Genomic DNA, 23,139 nt, shown 5'->3' on the forward strand with positions numbered 1-23,139 from the left:
AGAAATAAGGTAAAACATGATTCATTGATGCTGGGCTAATTATCCAGTGAGAAATGTTGTTAGTAGAAATTGCTATGTTGACAATGAATTTCACGCTAACATAGCCCACTTTGAGAGCTAAAAGAAATCTGATGCTTTTCTTGTATAAGCAATGAAATAAAGAATGATCAAATTGACGCATTTGTGAATCACTGCAACCCATTTTCAGTGTCATAAATTACACTGATCACTCAATTATGACGAAGACCTGGTCAGACACAGACATCAACTGCTTTTGCCTCTTAGAAGAATGTTTCAGTGGATAACATCTATGAAAGATAACATCTAAGGAAGATCAGATTTTAAAAAATGCTTTGAATAATGCAACACTGTTAACATAAACAAAAACAATCAATTCATTGACCATGTTGAAATGTGAGGTGAACGATGTTGTAAGTGACATGCATGAATCAAACAGCACACAAAATTTTTCAAATCTGTGTCTCAGTCTGGTGAAAACAAGTGAAGGGACTTCAAAACTGTGCTTCTCAAGACTCCACAAACCTCATCTTCATATAAGTCTGACAATGAAGCAGCTTCTTCCCCATAATCCAGTGCCTCCCGGAACCCCTCAACCAGGGCATCCAGATCCTCTGACACCATCTTCCCAAACATGCCCAACACCTGCCCGCTAGACAACCCCATCTCGTTCTCCTCCATCACCATCAGCGCTGCCAGGGCAACAAGAGTGCTGGTCCGAACCTTCTGGTCATCAGTCAACTCCTGGCCTGTGGTGACAGATTGGACAAATTCTCGCACCATCTCGAGAAGGTTCTCCTGTATGTCCACAACTGAAGCTTGTTTCATCATCTTCTTGAGATTCTTCACTGTGGCCCGTTGACAAGGAGGTAGTGATTTGGTAAGATGACTCTCTGATCCGCTACTGAAGCCTCGGTTGGCCTCTAGTTCACTCCAGGTACTCTTAGGGGAGAGGTCTTGTGACTTTTCCTCTACTGTTTTTGGTGTTGAGCAACTGTTTTCAACACCTGTTGCATCAATTCCTGAATCAAAATAATTCACAGCTTCACCCAATTCATGCTTCTGGTCTGGTGAGAGTCTTTTTTGTACAATGTACGGGAAGCTGTCAATCAAGATAATGTGACTCTGGTACTTCAGTCCATCCATGTCGAGATAAAGATGTTGACTGGAGGAATCTATGTGGTCATGCTCCATCGGTTCTTTGATGGTCTCATCATTTTTGTCACTTTTCTTACCCATATGTACACATTCATCTCCTGAACTATTCCTCTCATTCATCTCAGATTCTGTACTGTGGCCATGATTGATAGACTTTTCCTCATTTTGGGCATTTTCTACTTTTTCTAGTTTTTCATGATCAGCACTGATAGTTTTTTCCTCTTCATTTCCTGCTGTCGCATGAGATCCACGAGAGATCATCTCTCCTTTTTCCTTCACATTTAACAGATCTGTTTGTCCATCATCTTCAGCATTCACTGTCCTGACCTCCTCCTGTGACCTTACAGAATGAATCATCTGCATTACTGGTGTTACAATGACCTGTACCCCTGTAATTGGGACACCCTGGGATGTCTTCTGAACAACTTCTGAAGGAATTCTACAAATTCTCAACTTTGAATCAGAGGTGTTTTCCAACATATTCCCCATTATATTCTGCCCCATATATTTACCAGATTCATACATAACATCAGGTAGATTCAATTTGGGCACTTTTAGTCTGTCCTGTTCATATAGACTTGGCTCCAGGTGCTTACTGTTGAAGGCAGAATTCACCACAATATCAGGAACACCCTTCATTTCTTCAGTATTGTGTGCTCCTGTTTGCTCCTCGTACATTTGGTCAAAGAGTTCCTCAACAGTGCTGAGCTGATGCTTCAAAGAGAATCCCACTGGGGGAACCACTTTCTCAAGCTGATTCTCCACAAGCACCTGCTTAATCCTAGAGGCTGGCTTCTTTGTGTCAAGGTTGTGTGGGATCTTTGTTGATGAAACAAAATGATACAATTGTTTTTAACAATATGTGTGCAGGTAGAGATTTCATGTGCAGGACCTGGCCAAGAATCAAGATGATGAAAATGTGCTGTGGTTCTGATAAGGAACATATTGTTGGAGTGATGAGTTTTCCATACACAAACAAAATTCTTAAAGTAAAGGAAACTTGTTTTAGAGGCATTTTAGAAATTGCTGAGCTAAAGGTGAAGGAACAAGTTTTATGGATGATCAACTTTTTTATTTTCACAATGGCGATGTTTTGGTATGGATTCTTTTGCTTGAAAACGGTATAAGAATCCATATCAAAATGTCTCCATTGTGAAAATAAAGAAGCTGATCATCCATAAAACTTGTTCCTTCACCTAAAGGAAACTTCTTCAGTGAGTAAATTTCAACAACTGTATTTACATTTACAAATCAAAAAGCCTGAAATTACATATGGTTTGAGTTTGATATTGCAAACACCTTAGCCAGCTTTCAAACAGTCTCAATGAAAGGTACATGATTTTTCAAGGAAACAGAACCACAACACAGAATCTGTAAGGAGCTGAAACAAAGAGATCAAGATGATTTTCAGAATATTCAGAAGATGGACCAAACCTCACCTGATCTGCTGGCTCCACTTCATTGTCCTCAACAGCAGGTGGAGCCGACATGGCTCCTGACGTAGTCATCCTAGAGTTCAGTTCCTGGACCTGGCAGACAACGTTCCTGTTTAGTGCATCTCTTTTTTTCTGTGTAGGTTTTGTTTATATGTGATTTACACAATACTCAATATGTCAGTAATATGATGGTGGTCAAATAAGTCTGGACCAGGCAGTGATTCACAGGGGTATTGATCTATAAAATCTTGATATTTAACAAGCATAAACCAAATCAGCATGAATGATCATTGATCACTTAAGACATAGGTCACTCAAGCACTGAAACCTATAGCTAATCAGTCTGTGAAAGAAGTTACTAAAGTAACACCTGAATATTCTGGACTTACTACAATCTGGATAACTATTGACTGAAATGCTAACATTAACTCCAAAGAACATAAATTAATGCTAAAACATTTAGTCAACAGGACATTTATCAACACATTATTTCAAATCGACATTTATCAACACATTATTTCAAATCGACATTTATCAGAACAACTGATGCAGAACGCAACATAAGTCATATTTGGGATTTCACTTTCTTAGTAAAGTACAAATTCTAGTACTTTTTTGGTTGATGAAATGAAAGTTGGACAACCGGTAGTCCAGACTGTGTACTTTGTGTACCCCTCTGATAAGTGTAAATTGGCACACCTCCCTTGACCAAAAGATATGAAAGCATTGTGTAATCACCGATGCGGAAATTTGGATACAGATGACACACAACATGCAATATAACTGGAAGGATTTTGTTACTATAGAAACCAGAACTAGTAAATATGCTACAGTGTAAAGAAGGCCTGGTCCATCTTAATTTGAAGGAAGGTGATACAGGGGTTATAATGTGCGTGTTTGAAACATACTTAATTGAACCAGTCACTGGTTGTGTGTGCAGTCACGGCAACATGTGCATATTTTTGCTCAGAAAAACACCCTTCATAATTAATGGTCAACAACACAGACATTCACAGTCAAAGGTCAAATCCACATCAACGAGAACTCATGGTAACCTGTTCTGGAGCAGCAAATTCACAAGAGAAATTATTGGGACCAGCAAGCGTTTCTTCCTCTTGGCATGTTTGAGTCATCTCCCCTTCATCAAGGACATTTCTAAATTCATCTGAAGTGATCACTTCTTTCTGATACTCAGCCACACTTTCATCATGCCAGTCAGGCACAGTGGAGTATCCTTCATCTTGTGTCATCTCTGACACTCCATCGGCAAGAGTTGCCCCACTTTCAGACAGCAAAATTGCAGTTTTCTCCCTTTGCACATCTTTCACTGCATCTGTGAGAATGTCTTCTGGTGTTAGCACCTGAATGACTGCATTGTGTGGGGTTAGCAACTTTGTAAATATTCCACTGTGTGTGATTTCTTGATGTACAACAGCAGTCCGGACATGAGCATCTGGAACTCTGTCCTCAAGGTCAACCTTTCCAAGGAATGTCTGGTCACCAGGTTGACTAACCCTGTCTCCATTCAGCCTCTTCACCTGTAAAACTGAGTCCTCAAAGCTGCCAACACTTGACTTTCTGGACTCACTGCAGGCTGATGACACAGGTTTGCCTTGCTGATGCAGCACAAAGATTTCTTTATTTTACTGACATTACTGGATATTTTGATAACAAGCATCTCTCTTTTATTACCCCTGCCCTTTGATTGGGGCTCTCACAAATTGCGCCCCTTCTACCATTTGGAAGCTCTCTTACTTTATGAACTCTTACTATTCCACCCATCCACTGTACTTTCCTCCAATATACATCCTTGCTACCAGATTGGCCATTTCTGTATTTGTTAATTCCTGCTGCTTGACTGATGTTAGAGTACTCTCCCCTGGTATGGAACTGACGATAGAGTACTGTCCCCTGGTTTCTAACTGATGATAGAGTACTCTCCCATTCTAAATGATGACAGAGTAACAGTGTATGCGGTAGGAAAAAACGCATTGAGTTCCTAAAACGCACAGCCCAAGAATCTTATGAGTGCCGGTCCCTCCATAAAATTTTGAAATTTGGGCATCATTTCCTTGTATTTCAGAAGAGTAGTCTCCCCTCCTGACTGATGACACAGTACTCTTATAACCAAGTACTCTACCAAGTTGTCTCAGTGACAACAGAGTAATCTCCCTTACCTTGGCATCATCAGTCTGCTGAAGGAGTGTTGTCAGATCATGTTCTGTGTCTTCAGACCTGCGGGGACGGACTGCCACGGCTCCATCTGTAGTTGACTCCTCCTGTTGCTGGGCAGCAGTGGCTTGAGTTTCCATAGCAACAGTCTCAGTCTTTCCCAGGATTCCCTGTCTCTTTGACTCTTCATCAAGCTCCTGAAATGATGGAGTGTTTATTGAATGTGAACAATGTTTTTCTGTAACTGTCACTGTCTGTAAGACAAATTGATTTGATTCCACAAGTTCATTGAGAATTACTGATATGATTATTTGCCTTTATGTAAAAGGTTATCATTCACCTCTCCTACCCATCAAAACTGTGAAACTTCAAATTCGCTCATCGACATTTACCTCTCAGATGTTGAGGTACAGCCCTCCTATCCACCACTACAAACGTCTTAAAAGTTTACTTCTCCAACCCACCTCTACAGCCATTTTAAAGATGTCTCTCACCAAACCACCTCTCCTTACCTATCAAGCAGTACCTCTCCCATCAACCTATTTCCCCACATAAAAGAGGTACCGTTCTCATCAACCTCTTTTTCCTATAACAGTACCTCTCTCATTAACCTCTTATTTCCATATTAAAGCAGTACCTCTCCTATCAACCTTTCCCGCCATTGATCTCCTCATCCCAATGTACCTCCACCTGCTCATCATCCATGACTCCTTTTATACGAGTGAGCTCGGCACTACAACTGCTCGAACTCTAGAATACCTTAGCTCTGAGCTAACTTTATGAAAATGGACCTTGGTTACGAAGGATTTTACATTTCATTCTGATCAACCTTTCTTGGAATGAAAGCTAAACCCAAACTTGAGTAAGCTCACCAGTGTTGGATTTCGCCGTTTCCTTGATGATGATGGGATAATTATATAGCACTCATATCCACAGAACTAGTACATGCTCAAGCACTGGAGTGTTCCCTTGATCAATGGATGTCTATTTTTCTGGCATTCTTTTAACCAACTCAACTCTATTAGGGGAATATTTAACTCATGCAGCCTGTTTTGGTGCAGCGAGCTGTCACACAGCCTCCTCACAAGGTAACAATTTGCTGGGTGACCGAGTTACATAGTCACAGTATTTTGTCCGCTGATGCTGCATGTTACTGTACCCGCAACAAGGTGTCTGCTCGTGTTCGTACATCCACTATTTGGTCACCTACAGTCAATGATGAGTCGGTTTGTTTAATTGCACAGGGTTGTGTACTGTACACTAGGGCTTGTGACAACACTGAAAGAGCCTGCAAGTAACATTAGCTCCAAGGTCACAAACGACCTAGAGAACTCAACCACCAAGCCCCCATACTTCTCTCACCAGTTTCTCCTGCTCGTTGATGAAGTCCTCCAGCTGTGTCATAGCAGCATCTGCCTCTTTCTCAGCTTCTGTCTGGAGTTTGTGAGCCTGTGACACCTGCTCAAACAGCAACTTCCTCTCCTGGAAACCAAACATAGCACCTGCTGTAGTGTTGGGAATTGGAAACCAAACAGCACCTGCTGTAGTGCTGGATATTAGAAACCAAACACAGCACCTGCTGTAGTGTTGGGAACTGGAAACCAAACACAGCACCTGCTGTAGTGTTGGGAATTGGAAACCAAACATGGCATCTGCTGTAGTATTGGGAATTGGAAACCAAATCCACTACCAATTATCTGAGTACCTGTTATGAACGATTATTGATTATAATTGAAACATATACATTTTCAATGCAATCATCAATTTGAACATTTTTTTCTAATTGATGTTCAAATCCACAACCGATTATCAGAGGACTTGTGGTGAACAATAATATCGATTATAATTGAAATTTATACATTTTTAATGCAATCACAAATTTTAATGGTTTTCCCCATTTTTTTCTAGTTAATGTATTTTAGAACTAATTCTGTCTTGCAATGAAATACAAGCATGTAAGAAAAACACAGGCCTTATAAATTATACTATAAAAGTGAGTAAAATTTTAGTTACTTTACTTTATTCAAGTGTGTTATACTAAAACAACAAAATACTGATTAATCAAAAAAATGTTTTTTTACAATTGACAATGGTTTGTAATCATTCTTTCGATCTTTTTTTTATTATATTCGATCACTGGAACAGCACTAACCCAATGCATCAAAGCTTAAAACAATGGGGGGTGGGGGGGAGTTGATGCACTAAATCCTGATATCAAATTTTCAAGATTAGGCTCATGGTGACAATAAACATTATTGACTAAAGCCTGTTCGTCTCCGCTCGCTCCCATCTTTGATGAAATTTATGCCATTCTGGGATGCTAAAGCTGCCGTTTTTGGATGCTGTGACTGCTGTTTTGTGTGTTTGGCAACCGTTCTTGGACACTTTTGTAGCTGATATATGAGTTTTGTTTCCATTTCAAAGTATTAGTTTTCCATTACACAGCGTTTGTTTTGGTTTTAGAGGCTATTGTTGCAGTTTTTGGTGATTTTTGTTCTGTTTTGCTGTATATGAGTTCAGTTTTGATGATTTGTTCACCGTTTGTATGGTAGGTCTGACTGTAGGAATAATTCATTTTATCACCTCCCCTTCATGGCTCCACATTCTCACAGCAGCTGCCGATACAACTGAGCTAGCCAGTGTCAAATATAGCCATCGCAGGTCATTAGTCATGAACAGTTCTATTATCTGAATCCTGGTGAACTTTTCAGTTTAAATGTGAGAATCAACAAAATTGTAACAGGACACTCAAAGGAACACAACATTGAGATAGAATAATTCTTTTAAGGACTGTTTTTCTAGTACGTCAACTGCACAAACATAATACAAAACTCACAGCCTCCCACTTGCCCTTGTGTTCCTGGAACTGTGCCTTCAGAGTGTTCACTTTCCTCTGGGTTTTGGCCTGCGTCAGCTGAAGCTGTTCCTCCAGCTCCGCCACACGCCGCTGACACTGTACGGGGTTCAAGACTGACCGTTAGTGTGTACAAGTGTTGTATTACAACTCACCCTACTCTGTCTTTTCTGTCAACACTCTAACCTCCAGTTTCAAGAAATTCTTCAAAGGCATTTAGAAGTTGGTGACATAACACTTAGACAAATGGAACGTGGCTTATCCACCAAAAGAAGGGGCAAGTTCTAGTCCAGATATGTTGTAAAGAACAAACAAAGAACTTGTTACCCATAAGATTTGTCTTGTATTCCGGTTTCATAAAACAGGTGTGCCGCCAAACCTGTATTCCCTAGAATAGACTATATAGTTACTTGCAAAATTACTTTAACAAAACTACCGCTATTTAAAGGAATACTACAAGACACAAATAGTATATTCCCACAATAGAACGCTCAGGATTTCTGCAGTGATTACAAACAATGTAATTGTATTCCCAATTTTTTTGGGTCCATTTTAAATGCTTTGAAATGGCATGAAAGATTATACAACCTTTACAAAATATTTTACTCATAGATATGTTTGTCATCCATGCAGTCAAGACTAATTAAGACAAAGTGTTCCCAGCTTAAATTAGACTGATTTAGAGAAGTCACATGGAGTACAGTGGAAGCTGTCTAAACCGGCACTCATTGGGACTGAAGAAATAACCCTGTTTCAATAGTGTGCCAGATTGGAGGGCTGATAATAAACGCCAAAGACAGGATTAAGCTTTTATGCCACTGTTGATAACTTGCCGGATTGGACAGATGACGGTTTGGGCAGCTTCCACTGTTTCATGTCATAAAGAATTTTGGTATAAAGTATATTTTCCATATATGTCCATATTTCCCTTACATCTAAATCCTAACATGTTGCTTGTAGTGGTAATAATTAACAATAAATTTTTGGATAAATTATACCTAATTCAGCGATGACAAAACTTTATGGATGATCAACTTCTATATTTTGACAATGGTGATGTTTCGGTATAGATTCTTGTCCAGTTTCCAATCATATCAAAACGGAACAAGAATCAATACCAAAACATATAACATATGTGGCCAGTCTGACGACAAAGAAAGATCTGTAGTTTAAATTCTGACTTTTTTAAAGATAATTTAAGAACCGTATATTTTCTGTAAATTATGTTCATTTCAGAGATATTACTTTAAATACCAACCAGCTTCCTGTACTGAGTAAACCTTCCTGACACCTGGTCACTGGGTACTGCAGCCTGCAACGAAACAGTGTGCAGAGTGAGTGAGGCGAAGCTGACTGGAGAGACAGTCTAGGATGATGAGATTGAGTGAAAGACAAATATAAAGAGTCATGGGATGAGTTTAGGTTTATGCTGCACTCAGCAATATTCCAGCTATAAAGGCAGTCTGTAAATAATCGAGTCTGGACCAGACAATCCAGTGATAAACAGAACGAGCATCGATCCGTGCAAATGGGATGACATGTGTCTGACCATCCGACCACCTGATCCCATTAGTCACCTTTTACGACAAGCACAGTCATCATTCCTGCTACCCTGGATATTCACGTGTTGAAAGAGAGACTGAAGTTAAGGATGAGTGTGAGGAGAGTGAGATCGAAAGATGAAAGAAGTAAAGGGGGTGGAATAAGTGAGAGACGGATGAGGATGGTAGGGTGGGGGTATAAACTGAGCAAGAGCTTTATTGGTCAGTTTGTTTAATGCCGCAATCTGTAATATTCTCACCATATTGCTGCACTTAGTAAATAATTCAGTCTGGCCTATATCAACATATCAAGCATTGCTCTAGGGGTACTGTCACCTTTTAAACTATGTAGTAACTCTTACATTTTTTAATAGTTTGTTTGTGGGATGGAGTTGCTATTGCTTTTGACTGGAGTCTTTCTTTAAGCTATTACTTATCATGGTGAAACTAATATTCTATATCCATATTTTCCTAATATCTGAATCCAAACATATAGCTTGTAGTGGCTACAACTAATAATACATTTTTATATCATATATTATTGCTCCATGATAGAATACCCACTAATGAACCTGATTGATGCTCCTGACTTCAATCACTGGAACATCTGGCGATTATTGACAGACTGCTGAATTGCTGAGTACGACGACAAATAAACAAACAAACAAACTGGATAAGCTACCATCATCACTATACAAATCCTATTTTCATAAAGTTTTCAGCTCAGTGTCAACAAGGATCACATACCCACGCTGCATCATCCATCAGATCAAAGGCATTGTCAAACTCCGGTGCATCTGTCTCCCGCACAGGTGCAAGACCTGCCTTGGATCGTCTCCCCTTAGGCACAGTTTTCTCCACGCTGGCTGTGGTTGGGTTACCTCCTTCGTCCTGCACGGCAGCCTCTGCATATTCCTTTGCGTCTAGAACAGTGGGATAACAGTCCAAATTGTAAGATAATAGAAACACAACAGAAACACATTTCTTTTCAAAAACAAAATGCCTGCTTGAATAAAAATCCATAGAAAACGTCTACATGATAAATAGTGAGTTAAGGGACCATTCAAAATGTATGGCTGATGGAGAAGCATGTACAATGTGAACGACCTCCCCACCCTAATTTGAAGCCCCTGTTTCCAAATTTCAGATAGCTAAGATTTGATGTTGTCAGGGAGAAAACACATACAGTGGAGTTTCTGCTGTTAACAGCCAACCAGGAAATACTACAGAGTGTTTTGAAACTGTGTTTTTGAAGCTTCTGTTTTTACTGAAATGTTGGGGTTCTCTTAATTTATATTTTTAATGTTATATTTCATCAGCACCACAAGCTTGTTCTAAGTCATGACTGAATGTATCTTAAAGACTCCAAGAAACTTATGTTCCTAACATACTTTAGTCAGCCTTCAAAGAGGTGAAATTTAAACAACAAAAAAAAGAGCTACATGTTTTTTTCCCTTCATTTTTTGTGCTTTAACAAACATAACCAGGAAAATTTGATAAATGAGGCCAACCAATTATTTTCGCTAATTGATCGGTTGTATTGAACCAATCATCAATTATGAGAGTTTAACCTATTCCCAATACTACAACACTGTATGCATTGCGATAAAGGAGTTGTACATTGATGCACTGTATCATGACGATGATTCAATACTTTATTGATGCACAAATACAAACACTGTCTGCTACGGCGGAATATCATTTGCAACTGAGTGGAATAATCTGCCCCAAGAACTCAAAGACTCTCAAATCTTGTCATCTTTCAAAAACTTACTACTAAAACCTTCCTCTATTGCCAAGCTTTCCTATACTGATAACACTCAAGCAAACATTGCACTTGGAGCATCCTATGTTTGGAAAAAGCACCACAGAAATGCATTATTATTATTATTATCATCATTCCACTATTTTAAACATGAAAATACACCGACAAAATATAAGAATACATTTAGCATGAAGGACTCACAGTATAAGGACACATTAATACACACTTACATTTATGTAAAACAAGAAAAGCAAGATTTATGGGTGTCAACCTCTATATTGTGAACGACACAATGTTTTCGAGTGTATGCTTGCTTCTTCATGAGAAGAATGGTAGCGTGTATCAAGAGGGTATAAATACATACATGTGGCACTTCAAAGAGAACATATTAATGCTCAGGAATTAATATGTAATACAAACATGAGCCCACTAATAAAATAAAACAGCATGGCAACAGACTTGATGGGATATTATAAATACCAACATGAACCAGCCTGTGATACACTAAAACAATGTGGTAATTATGTGGTAAAGAATACAATGATACTGTGCCAAGAATCATCAGAAGATGACATATCCCCCAATACATTTGAAAGGACAAATCATCTGAGCGTTACTTCATGTTTTTTCAAGACTGAGTACAAAACGCCATATATCTGTAAACAGCAAAAGGCACCACTTCAAGATCAGTCTCATATATCTGCCAAGTTCTGTTGAAAGATGTCAAATGGTTTTTGACTTGTGCTGAGGAAACAAAGCCTATCTCCTCCTTCTGAGACTAAGTCCGAATCTTTAAATGGAAACCCAGATAATGACTAATCACCAAAATCTGTAAATAGCAAAAGGCACCACTTTGGGGTCAGCCACACATCTATCAAGTTTTGCTGACAGATATTGATAAGTTTTCGAGCTGTGCCCTGGAAACTAAACACACCTCTCACTTTTGAGACTAAGTCCAAATCATTTCCATGGAAACCAAGAAAATAATACAGAAAATAATAATAAATCACAAAAACCTATAAATAGCAACTGGCACCACTTTAGATTCTCATTGATATATCAACCACGTTTTGCAGAAAAATACTGAATATTTTTTACACCTATCACTAGACTAGGGCCAAAATGTTTCCATGGAAACAGAAAAAATTAAAAATGCCCAAAATCTGTAAATAGCAAAAGTTACAACCTTATGTTCAGTTTATCATATCTACAAAATTTTGGTCTGTAAATATTCAGTGGTTTTTTAGTTATGGTCCAGAAACAAAATGATTACAAACGCACAGACAGACGAGGCATCGACCATATCCCCTTCATTATATGATGAGGTGGGGTCGGGGTGGGGTGGGGGTGGGGATAAGCACAGGAAGAGAGGACAGCTATGCAATGCAAACAAGAGGCCAATGGGTTGTGGAGGTGGAGGTAGGCATTTGTGAACAACACAGGATAATAAGTATGTTATGCACAATAGAGAAGTTGACAGCCATAAATCTTGCTTTCTTTATGCATTCCACTTTTATATGCCCTTCAAAGATTTGAGCCAGAAAACAAGATAATTATGGATGGACACTACTCGCAAGAAGTTAAAGAACGCTTGAGTGTCATGTAAGTAATGTTCATCACACAGTTTTTCTTACTGCAAATCTCATTGTAATGCTAAAGATTTGAGCACATAATCAATCTCTTGTGTTTATATATGAGTGTATTTAAAATGTAATACCAAAAAAATGCAATGTCTCAGGCTATTGGCCTTATAACCTTCTTCAGACTCTCCTTTCATTTAGCACTACACTTGCCATGTTGCTTGTTCAACTTTTCTTTCATATTTCGAATTAAAACTAGAGCAACTGCAAATTAAACTGTACAGAAAGATAAACACACAACGATGTCCATTGTAATCCACATACAACATGAGTTAGTAACAGAAAGGACTGGATACACAACTTAATCCAGCTATTAATGGTGACATTTCTCTATGTCTAACATGAGACTTGCCACACAACTTATTACACCTATTATGGTCATTTTTCTTTGTCTAACATAAGACTCGCTACACAACTTATTCCAACTATTACTGGGGTTATTTTTATCTAACCTGATTTACTCAATAATAATGAAAGAAGCACTCTAAAGACAAATAGTCACTGCTTTTAACTATTAATGCATGAATCTATCGACATATAATGTTCTAAACTAAATTATAAACTTCACTAAACTATGTTCTAAGTTATATGTCGATGGAAAAGTACTAAACTACTTTGGGGCTTAGGCATTATCCATATTGTTTGTTCCTCACATTAGTAAAGCCCTTCTCTGATGGGTGGTGGGTAGCCTAGTATTTAAGCGTTCTCCACAAGTGGGTTCAAGACCTATTTAACTACTACTGGCTACCCTGTTATTGTTTATGTAAAATAAATATCACATGCCTTATTCTGATGGTGAGATATTGCATTTTTGAGTAAAATTCATAACTTTGAAAAATATCAGTTAGTAACTCTTCAAAACGACACAAAATGTCTTGAAAATATTAAACGTAAAAAAAAAATAACCACAGTAAAAATCTAAGAAAATAAGTTCAGTGAAGGTCGCAGTGGATGAGCAGGTTAGACGACTGACTTTGTGTGCTGGCGATTAGATGCCAGACTCAGAGGGTGAGGATTCAAATCGCGGATTGGACTCAACCAAAAAAGTCCCAGAATTTGTACTGTACTAAGAAAGTGTAACTCCAAGTATGGCATATGTCAAGATTCATACAAATTATCAGAACAATTTGAACGATGACATACAATGTCTAAAATTATAAAAAACATTCTTTCAATAACTGTTCCTAAAAGTCTGACTGAATACAAAATCTAAAACTGACAAAATGCAGAGAAACTACTTGTAAATTTACAATTCAAACATCCATTCATGAAATTGAGACATTTAAAAATAATTTGAAAGACAACATACAACAACCACGTCACAAATCAGAACACAGGTTGTGTCAGAAAGCTGAAATCAACGTTAATGTAGGTTAGTAAACACTATTCATCTAAGTATTGACCCAATTACCTGCCAGCGTGTTTTGTGTAATATCAACTATTTCATCGTCAATATCGTCTTTGAGATCTGTGAACAATGAGTCATTCCAAAATCTCTAACTTCTATGACTAAAATCAAGGCAAAAAAATATAGATACCAACAGAGCCATGTATCTTTCAGGTACATGCCATCATTGTGTTGGCCAGTTTCAGGGTGTTTAACGCCGTCTAAATGAAATATTCCTGTGCTTCAAATACTCAATAACATCTGGGAATTGGCCAACACAGGCTGTTTATTGACATTGTAAAAGCATAAGAAAACCAAAAGGCCCACAAGGGGTTTTACTGTCTGCACTCATTAACATCAAGTACAGGTGCAGCAGTGAAGTGTCATCAGCTGGTCGTTACAGCTGGTTCCCATGGTAGCATCTGGAGCTGCTCATTTGTGTCCAATCAAACTCAAGTATATCACACAGTCATGGTAGTATTCGGAATAAATGCAGTATACTTTACGCATCTGCTATAACATTTGCAAAACATATGTCATCTGATAAAAACGTACCAGCATGTACAGTTTAGAATCATCAGGCCAGGAATTTCATGGGAGGTAACATTTAAAGAACAAGTACTTTTTGTGAGAATTTTGCAGAGTGAAATAGCAAAAGTCAAGGTAAAATTTTCAAAAACACAAAAGCAGCCCATAGATATGTTGAGAACGGCTAATAACTGCACATGTACCAACTTCACATTTTGAAAAAAATGAACGATGCATCAGTTATTTAGTGCAGCTATGGCAAATGCGATTAGAATCTCTTGAAAAAATTCATTTTCTCATTTTAAAACCTTAGTTTCATTGCTTTAGTGGTATGAGAAGATGCTATTTATGAAGAACACTTGAGTCAGACACACTGGTATTTATGTTTAAAGGGCATTGGGTAGACTATTGGATAAAGCATTCGCTTGTCATGTCAAAAAGCTGGGTGTGTTCTGCTGTGATATTGCTGGACTATTGCTGTTATATTGCTGGAATATTGCTAAAAACAACGTAAAACCCAACTAACTGGCTTTATGCTAAAGTCAATTTAAGTCACATGAGTTGAAAATTAGGATGGATCTTATGTACCAGTGGTCTCTGAAAAAAAACACCAGATGCATCTTTTGGGGGGCATAATGAACATGGCATGTTTTCAACTTAGGAGATATCATTATTTGGCATTTGCAGAGCCTTTCAATTGGTTTGACTTGAGCTTAACATGTCACTTAGGGGAAAAGAAACATACCGTCTGCCTTGAGACTTGCCCTGCTGCCTGGCTTTGACTGTAACAAAATAAGTTGTCAAAATCAACAAACAAGCACATCTGTCGTGCAAGTCAAGATCTTCAGACACTTGTCTTATGAACTTTCAGATTTTTCAAGCCCGTAAGCACTGGCATTAAGCAGACCAAATATGGGTAAATAATTGTGAAAAATGAAACTCTTGGATCCTGGCTTATGGAAGGGAGGAAACCCTGCATGCACATATTGGGGCACCCATATAGTTTAAAAGATCTTTGGCCAGAAAGATGTTCTGAGTAAGCATGCAGACAAAAGGAATTCAAAATGCAGCAGATATTCCAAGAAATGTCCTCCACCTACCTCAGACTTGGATCCCCGGCTGGGGGATTTCCCAGACTTCTTGCTGGCTATGCTGCCCTGCCGACTTGCCTTGGAACGAGTGTCCTGAAAAATAACACAGTTGCCATCATCAAAGTTTGAACACTGCCCTAGGTCACCATTCCTAAAAGCAATCGTAGGCGCTAAGATGATTTTAATTCCCATACTTTAACACAGACTTACGACTGTCCTGGTGCTACGACTGCATTGAGGAATGGGACCCTGATCCCTATCATCAGTAAAGTTCCTTTGAATCTTCATTGAAAAGCAGAGTAAGAAATGGGTATGCATATAAATAATATATATAATATTATTCAAAATGACTGAAAATCTATTATCATTAATGAACTTGAAGACTGTCACAGTTAATGATAGTGTTTGGATAATAGAAGCAGAAATGAGACAACTGTAATTTATCAACCAGAACTCCTTTCTACTGGACATTTCACTTGGACTGCCATGACATCACCACAGCATTTTGCAGGCCATTGTTTGTATAGAACAAACCACACAGGTTGTCCCATCCAATACAAAGATCATATAAAACAGAGGGAGTCTAACATTGTATAATGTCTATAATATCAGTCTAACAGTAAAAGATCAATGATGTCAATGAAACTAGCTTCAAAGAACCTGTAGTATTCATCATTATCATGTCTATAGGTTAAATGTAGCTCAGACCCGTGAAGGTCCCGGGGTAGAATAGGCCTTCAGCAACCCATGCTTGCCATGAAAGGCGACTCAGCTTGTCGTAAGAGGTGACTAACGGGATCGGGTGGTCAGACTCGCTGACTTGGTTGACACATGTCACTGGTTCCCAATTACGCAGATCGATGCTCATGTTGTTGATCACTGGATTGTCTGGTCCAGACTTGATTATTTACAGACTGCCGCCACATAGCTGGAATATTGCTGAGTGTGGCGTAAAACTAAACTCACTCACTCACTAACTTAAATGTAGTTCTGGAATGCTTGGTCCAACTATAAAGCATCAAACTTACCAAAGAAACCACTTGCACATAAAATGTAGGATTCACCAGGAACACGTTGTCTAAAAGTTATGTGAAATTTATGAATGATTGATAGTTTGCTTGAACGCACACATGTGTGCTTGCTTGCTTGCTTGTTTGTTTGATTCTTCGTTTGTTTGTTTGTTTGTTTTTCAATACTAGCACCACTCAACAATATTCCAGCTATATGATGACGGCCAGGAACATGAGGCTGGATCAGAGAATCCAGTGACTGACATTAATAGAGAATAATGACATCATCAACCATCCTGGTTGTCAGGTCCTGTTCTATCCCAAAATCCTACCTGGCAATTCAAAACATTGGGATTGGAAACATTGGCAAAACTAATAAATAACATCAGCAAAATGTGTATGTATGCAGCGTAATGCATTTAAAGAAAATTATGAACATCAAGTCATTATTGTCATAGCAGGAATGTTAAAAGAGATCAATTTTGGTTCATCATAAATTTCATATAACTATATATGTACTAGAAATAACAAGAGTCATCAGAAGATGACATATCCCCCCGGCCCCCAAATATTTGAAAGGACAAATCATCTGACAGTTACTTAATGTCTTTTTAGAAACGAAATCCAGCCCTCCATTTTGAGACAAAGTCAGAATCGTTTCCGTGGAAACCCAGAAAATTATAAATCACAAAAACCTGCAAATAGCAAAAGGCACCACATTGGGGTCTCCCCTACATATCTGCCAAGTTTTGCAGAAAGATATTTAGAAGTTTTTGAGTTGTGCTGCGGAAACGCAGCCCATCCCTCCATTGTGAGAGGTCCAAAACGTTTAATGGAAACCAAGAAAATTATAAATCTCAAAAATCTGTAAATAGCAAAAGGCACAAAGTTGGGGTCTGCCACATATATCTACCAAATTTTTCTGACACATATTAGCAACTTTTTGGATGTGCTCCGGAATTGAAACACACCTCTCACTTTTGAGACAAAGTCTGAATCATTTCCATGGAAACCGAGAAAATAATATATCACAAAAACCTCTAAGTACCAAAAGGCACCGCTTTAGATTCAGACTGATATATCTACCAAGTTCTGCTGAAAAATATTGAATGGTTTTTGAATTCTGCTCCAGAAGCGAAGCCCATCACTCAATTTTGAGGCGAAGTCAGAAACATTTCCATGAAAATGGAGAAAATAATAAATCACAAAAACCTGAAAATAGCGAAAGGCACCATTTCAGGTTCTGATTGATATATCTACCAAGTTTTGCAGAAAAATATTGAACCTTTTTTTAGTTCTGCTCCAGAAACGAAGCCCGCCATACCATTAGACTAACAACCAAAATGTTCCATGGAAAAACGAAAAAAAATAAAAAGGCCAAAACTCTGTAAAGAGCAAAAGGCATAACTGTAGGTTGAGATTGTTATAACTATCAAGTTTGGTCTAAAAATATTGAACGGTTTCTGAGTTATGCTCCAGAAACAAAATGATTACTAACGGACGGACAGAAGGACAGACGAGGCGTCGACTATATTCCCCTGCATTACATGCTGGGGGGATAATATATATGGAAATAATGTATGAATGTCAATTGATTCTTGTCTAAAGTCTAATGTCAAAAATGACTGGTTTAGATTTTCTAAATCTAAACACCATGTATGACATCATTAATTTCAAACAATAGACAGACATCAACACTTACCTTTAGTTTCATAATATAGACATATGACGAAATAATATCAACATTCAACTAAAAACTGAAATAGGATGAATTTGTCACGTGTCCAATGTTTGGGGGCGTGCCATGTTTAAAGTATTCCTACAACACACAATCCAATCAGATTCACTTCCAAATCCTCATTAAAACAAATTACGCTTGCACAAAATGAGGTCTCTGATTGTTTCCAAAGTCTTCAACCTTCCCACACAGAACCATAACGCTTTCAGTTCCAGAACACAGTCAGTACAAGGTCAAGGGGGACAATTACCTGCTGCTTTTAACCATCACATAACCAGCTGCCATTTTTCTCAGGAACAAACGCAAATATCAGGAAGTGTGATTTATTTCCTTGAATTAGATGTTCCTAGGCACCGGACAAGTAGCTGCGCGTGTTATATGAGATCCAGGTCTTGCGTTGTCATGACAACACATTCTTACAACATGACCTTGTGTTTTATTCTCTGAATGGATGCCATTAACTGAATTTTTGATGTAGAGATAAAAACTGACACATGTGAAATACTCTGGGTTATTTTTTTCAAAAAACATATTTAAGAGTGACACATTTTACCTCTACTGATATTTTCTATTTTATTTCACCAAAGAAGACTAATCTATTGAAAGAATGTGTAAACTTGACTAAAATTAATTGTGTTTTTCACTGTTTTGATATCTTGGCTTTTATAGATGTTTAACACCTCGGTGTGTCCTTTTACAGTATGAAAATCCTGTGATTGTTTGTTCATTGTTTCACATCACTATGGTTCAGGTCTGTAAATAGGGTGTAGGGAACAATTCCAACAAGTCTGATGTATTTTTAAAACTGACGTGTGGATTAAAACTTATAATCGACAGATCCTGACAAAATACAGGCAGGCAAATCTGCATAGCAAGAAGCATCAACTAGAAGCAAATACCAGGTTCCAGGCAAATACTAACATATACCAGTCTTCTATCTATTGAAGTTCCTGTGAATCATATGAACAATTCATCAAGTACTGGTCATATGGGCTGTGCAATGTAACTGGTTTACCAGTATTTACAGGTTCTGACATGAAGATGATACATACTGCAAAACGCTGAGCAAAGACTGATATTTTGACCTGCATTTAGAAAACTTCCTAACACTTGGAATTCACTTGTCGGATATTTCCGTGTTTTCATGGCGTGGTGATGGAGACGATGACTGTTGTAACTATGCTAAGAGTAATGGTGGTGGGAATGATATCAGTGAATTTTACATTTAATTGGAATGTTAAGTTCTGATTGAATATGTGTTCCTAATTTTTGTTGAAGTGTTTCTTAATGTTTTGGATCTCAGTGTTCTAATTATTCACTCATTAATGACCAGTGGTCACTAGTATATCCTGACAGGGTCAAGCTGATGTCTAAAATCTCAGGATGATTGGAACGTGGTAGGGAAATAAGTTCAAACTAGCAACCACTTGTTGATGTTAAATTGTTCTTTTCCTTGTTTGTGCTAATTATTATTTACATTTTAATTTTGTAATAAATGAATGTGTTTATCAAAGTTAATGAAATATTAAGATTTTGTAGTGTTTTTTGCCTCATAAATCAAGCATTAACTCACTAATGCACAGCTTTTTGTTTAAAAAATCTTCTTATATTGCAATACCTATTGTCGTAATGCCTTCACATCGCAATATATCCAGAGGTTAAAACTTTCCATCGCCTGACACCAAGGACAAGTCAGTTTTCATATCGGACTATCAAATTATGGCATCTTACTTGCCCGTGGGCTACTAGTAACACAATTTCTGCATGCATTTTCAAACTGCAAATTATATTGGATTTCATATCACGTCCATGTAGCTATTAAAGTCTGCAGTGATGAGTTACCTCTCTTTGCTATTTATCACTTCTCGATAAATAGTCCAGTAAACATTAACATCACATGCCATGTTGACTTATTCTTTCATCATTACATCATGATTTGGTCATAAAAATCAGGGCAAGTGGAAAATGACTCAGGACAAGTTACTTTCCTAAAAAATATTTTGAACCACTGATATTGCATAATAAAATTCTCTGCAATTAACCCACCTAAAGTGGTGAAAATGTGGAAACCAAGATCAACACTGTACCACAGTAAGTAATGCTCAATTCTTGAAATGAATTATGAAATCTTTGTTCAAATCACACACTACCATAGGCCGTGCCATCATTAATGGTGCATGCATATTTTATTGTTATTGATTGCAAGGTGTTAATGAGAGTGTCTGATACTTGCTAATATGGCTGTCAGTTGGGTTCTATTTTGGCTGTAATTTCCCGGAATGTTTTCTTGCTTTCCCTGTTGCCTATGAGCACCTGCCAGCCACAACAATCACAGCAATAACTAGGGATTTAATCAATAATCGATGGTGTGGCGGCACAAATGGCATTCTGGTGTCTAAGAGGCACCGGCAGTACTAATGGCCAATTGTGTTGTCATTACCATGAACAAGGTAGAGAGAAAGGGCAGACATCAACAACGTTAACTTGTATCAAAACTGCTGATTATAGCTGGGATATGCAATGTTGTGACACTCACGTTTCTTTATCTGTGCTGGCTGTATTTATTACATTGTATATACTGTGCTAATGCATTCATCAACATATGGTCACTGCTGCTTATATCTGGGACATGCAATGTTGTGACAAGTAAAATGCCCTTTTCCTTCTCTGTATTTATAACATACAAGATTTTGAGAAAGGGCTGCCATCAGTTCATGCTCACTTATGTCAAAACTGTTGCTTATAGCAATTTTGCAATGCTGTGACAATCAAAGTCATTATTACAAATTGGAGACAGTAAACAATAAGTGATATGTATGTCCAGACTGAGTGCTGATGGGTTTAGTAAGGCATGCTTATAGATGAGACATGCAATGCTGTGACAGTTGAACAGGTTGTCACATGTGTTATATTTGGGATTATACTTTCTTAGACAAGTACACAATCTAGTTCTTTTGGGGTTGAGTCCGATCTGTGATATGAAACCACACCTTTAGAGTCACTGGCACCTAATCACCAACACCAACTTCCATTTTTGTGGAAGTCGGACAACATGTCATCATCATTAAAAAATGAAGACATGAAACATACCATGACAATATGCAAACTGAAAGATGATCAGGTCATAGTTGGGAGGGCCATACAAAGCCATGATAGTTGAAGTGTATTAATATGAACTAACTTCATTTAAATGTGTTAATCAAATACAAGAATAAAAAGAAAGGACAGAAATGGTCATTGATATTTGTAACAAAGCAGGTCAAGGCTGCAGATAGCTGAAATGCACAATGCTGTGACAGTTATAGTGATAACATGATCTGTCATAGTTACTAACAAAGTTGTTTAAGCTGCAACACAATGATGATGTCATAATAGAATATGTATAGTTTGATCATCATATTAATCTCACACTGACACTTTATCATAAACATGGAGGAGAGATGGGGCAACAATTAGGATGGTTGTGTGAAACAGGCTACTTATAGCTGGGACATGCAATGCTGTGACAGTATACTGTGTTAAATGTGGGCTGTCTTTAATACATTAAACAGGCGAGAGGAAGGGTCGACGATGACAAAGGATAGTTGTAACAAGACAGAGAGAGACAGATTTATAGCTGGGTGTATGGGCAATGATGTAATGATTATATTATTACTTTTTTTTGAAAGAAAAAACGTTTATATAAATAGGGGCATATAGAAGGTGGATCTGTGAATTATGATGCTGAGACAAATAAAGTCTTTTAACTTAGGTTGTGCTTATCACATACAAGGAAGTAGGGGTGTCATGATACAGGTGCCTCACCACACAATACAAATTTTGATACTGAGGTTACAATACGATACGATACGTATGACATACAAGGAAGACCACAGCAGCCATGATAAACAAACCTGGTAAAAGATGGGGTATTCAAGAATTCAGCACGAATCATAAGCAATAGGACAATAGGCAACAGGCATAGGACTTGTGTGGGGATTTGGCTTAGGGATGTACACTTTAGCTGTGTAGGACTTGTGTGGGGATTTGGTTTAGGGATGTACACTTTAGCTGTGTAGGACTTGTGTGGGGATTTGGCTTAGGGATGTACACTTTAGCTGTGTAGGACTTGTGTGGGGATTTGGCTCAGGGATGTACACTTTAACTGTGTAGGACTTGTGTGGGGATTTGGCTCAGGGATGTACACTTTAGCTGTGTGGGTCATGTGTGGGGATTTGGCTTAGGGATGTACACTTTAGCTGTGTAGGACTTCCTTGTAAATTTGGCTAAGGTATGAACAATACAGCTGTGCTGCACATCTGTGGAGATTTGGCTAATGGATGAACACTTTAGCTGTGTTTAACTTTGCAGGAGGGTTTTGCAACTGACAATTACATATAAGCTGAGTAGGTTTTGCAAGCTTGACTCAGCTTAGTCTGGTGTAGACGGCTACATTTATTGCTGAGTTGCAAGGAACTATATTTACTGAGCACCTTACCCCAGTCTTAGATTTAGGCTTGGTCTTTCCTTTGGACTTTTCACTCTAGAATGTCGGTAACAAGGAACACAGGCAGAAGATGATTAGTAAAGCAATGAAGATTGAGTGAGTTGTGTTTTACACCTCTTTAAACAGTATTTCAGTTAAAAATCACAGTATGTAGTTTTATCTGGAAGAACATCCATGAGTGATCTCTGTCTTAGTCTACAGTGCTGACAAATTACGGGCCATGAATGCTGTGTATCTGGGATTCAGATCCATGATGATGGGATCATTGCATTCCCAAATGAGGTAACTATGTGTAGAGAAAGGCAACACCAATGA

At 38.1% G+C, this 23,139-nt stretch overlaps 2 protein-coding genes across 2 annotated transcripts in view; both read right to left on the reverse strand.

Moving 5' to 3' along the window:
* Positions 1 to 23,139, reverse strand: part of LOC137259760 (phosphatidylinositol 4-phosphate 5-kinase type-1 alpha-like) — a 367,781-nt gene that overhangs the window by 269,221 nt on the left and 75,421 nt on the right. The window lies entirely within an intron of this gene.
* Positions 1 to 23,139, reverse strand: part of LOC137259756 (putative leucine-rich repeat-containing protein DDB_G0290503) — a 143,151-nt gene that overhangs the window by 46,297 nt on the left and 73,715 nt on the right. Inside the window, exons 15-25 of the mRNA XM_067797360.1 lie at positions 22,816 to 22,860; positions 15,600 to 15,683; positions 15,245 to 15,281; positions 13,996 to 14,052; positions 9,927 to 10,102; positions 8,897 to 8,950; positions 7,621 to 7,737; positions 6,147 to 6,266; positions 4,790 to 4,981; positions 2,616 to 2,705; positions 544 to 1,995 (exon numbers count right to left, since the gene is read on the reverse strand). Coding sequence (XP_067653461.1) covers positions 544 to 1,995; positions 2,616 to 2,705; positions 4,790 to 4,981; positions 6,147 to 6,266; positions 7,621 to 7,737; positions 8,897 to 8,950; positions 9,927 to 10,102; positions 13,996 to 14,052; positions 15,245 to 15,281; positions 15,600 to 15,683; positions 22,816 to 22,860 — 2,424 coding nt within the window. The remainder of the gene's footprint in view (positions 1 to 543; positions 1,996 to 2,615; positions 2,706 to 4,789; positions 4,982 to 6,146; positions 6,267 to 7,620; positions 7,738 to 8,896; positions 8,951 to 9,926; positions 10,103 to 13,995; positions 14,053 to 15,244; positions 15,282 to 15,599; positions 15,684 to 22,815; positions 22,861 to 23,139) is intronic.

Source organism: Haliotis asinina, chromosome 13 (assembly GCF_037392515.1).
Source record: "Haliotis asinina isolate JCU_RB_2024 chromosome 13, JCU_Hal_asi_v2, whole genome shotgun sequence".
Classification (NCBI taxonomy): Eukaryota; Metazoa; Mollusca; class Gastropoda; order Lepetellida; family Haliotidae; genus Haliotis; species Haliotis asinina.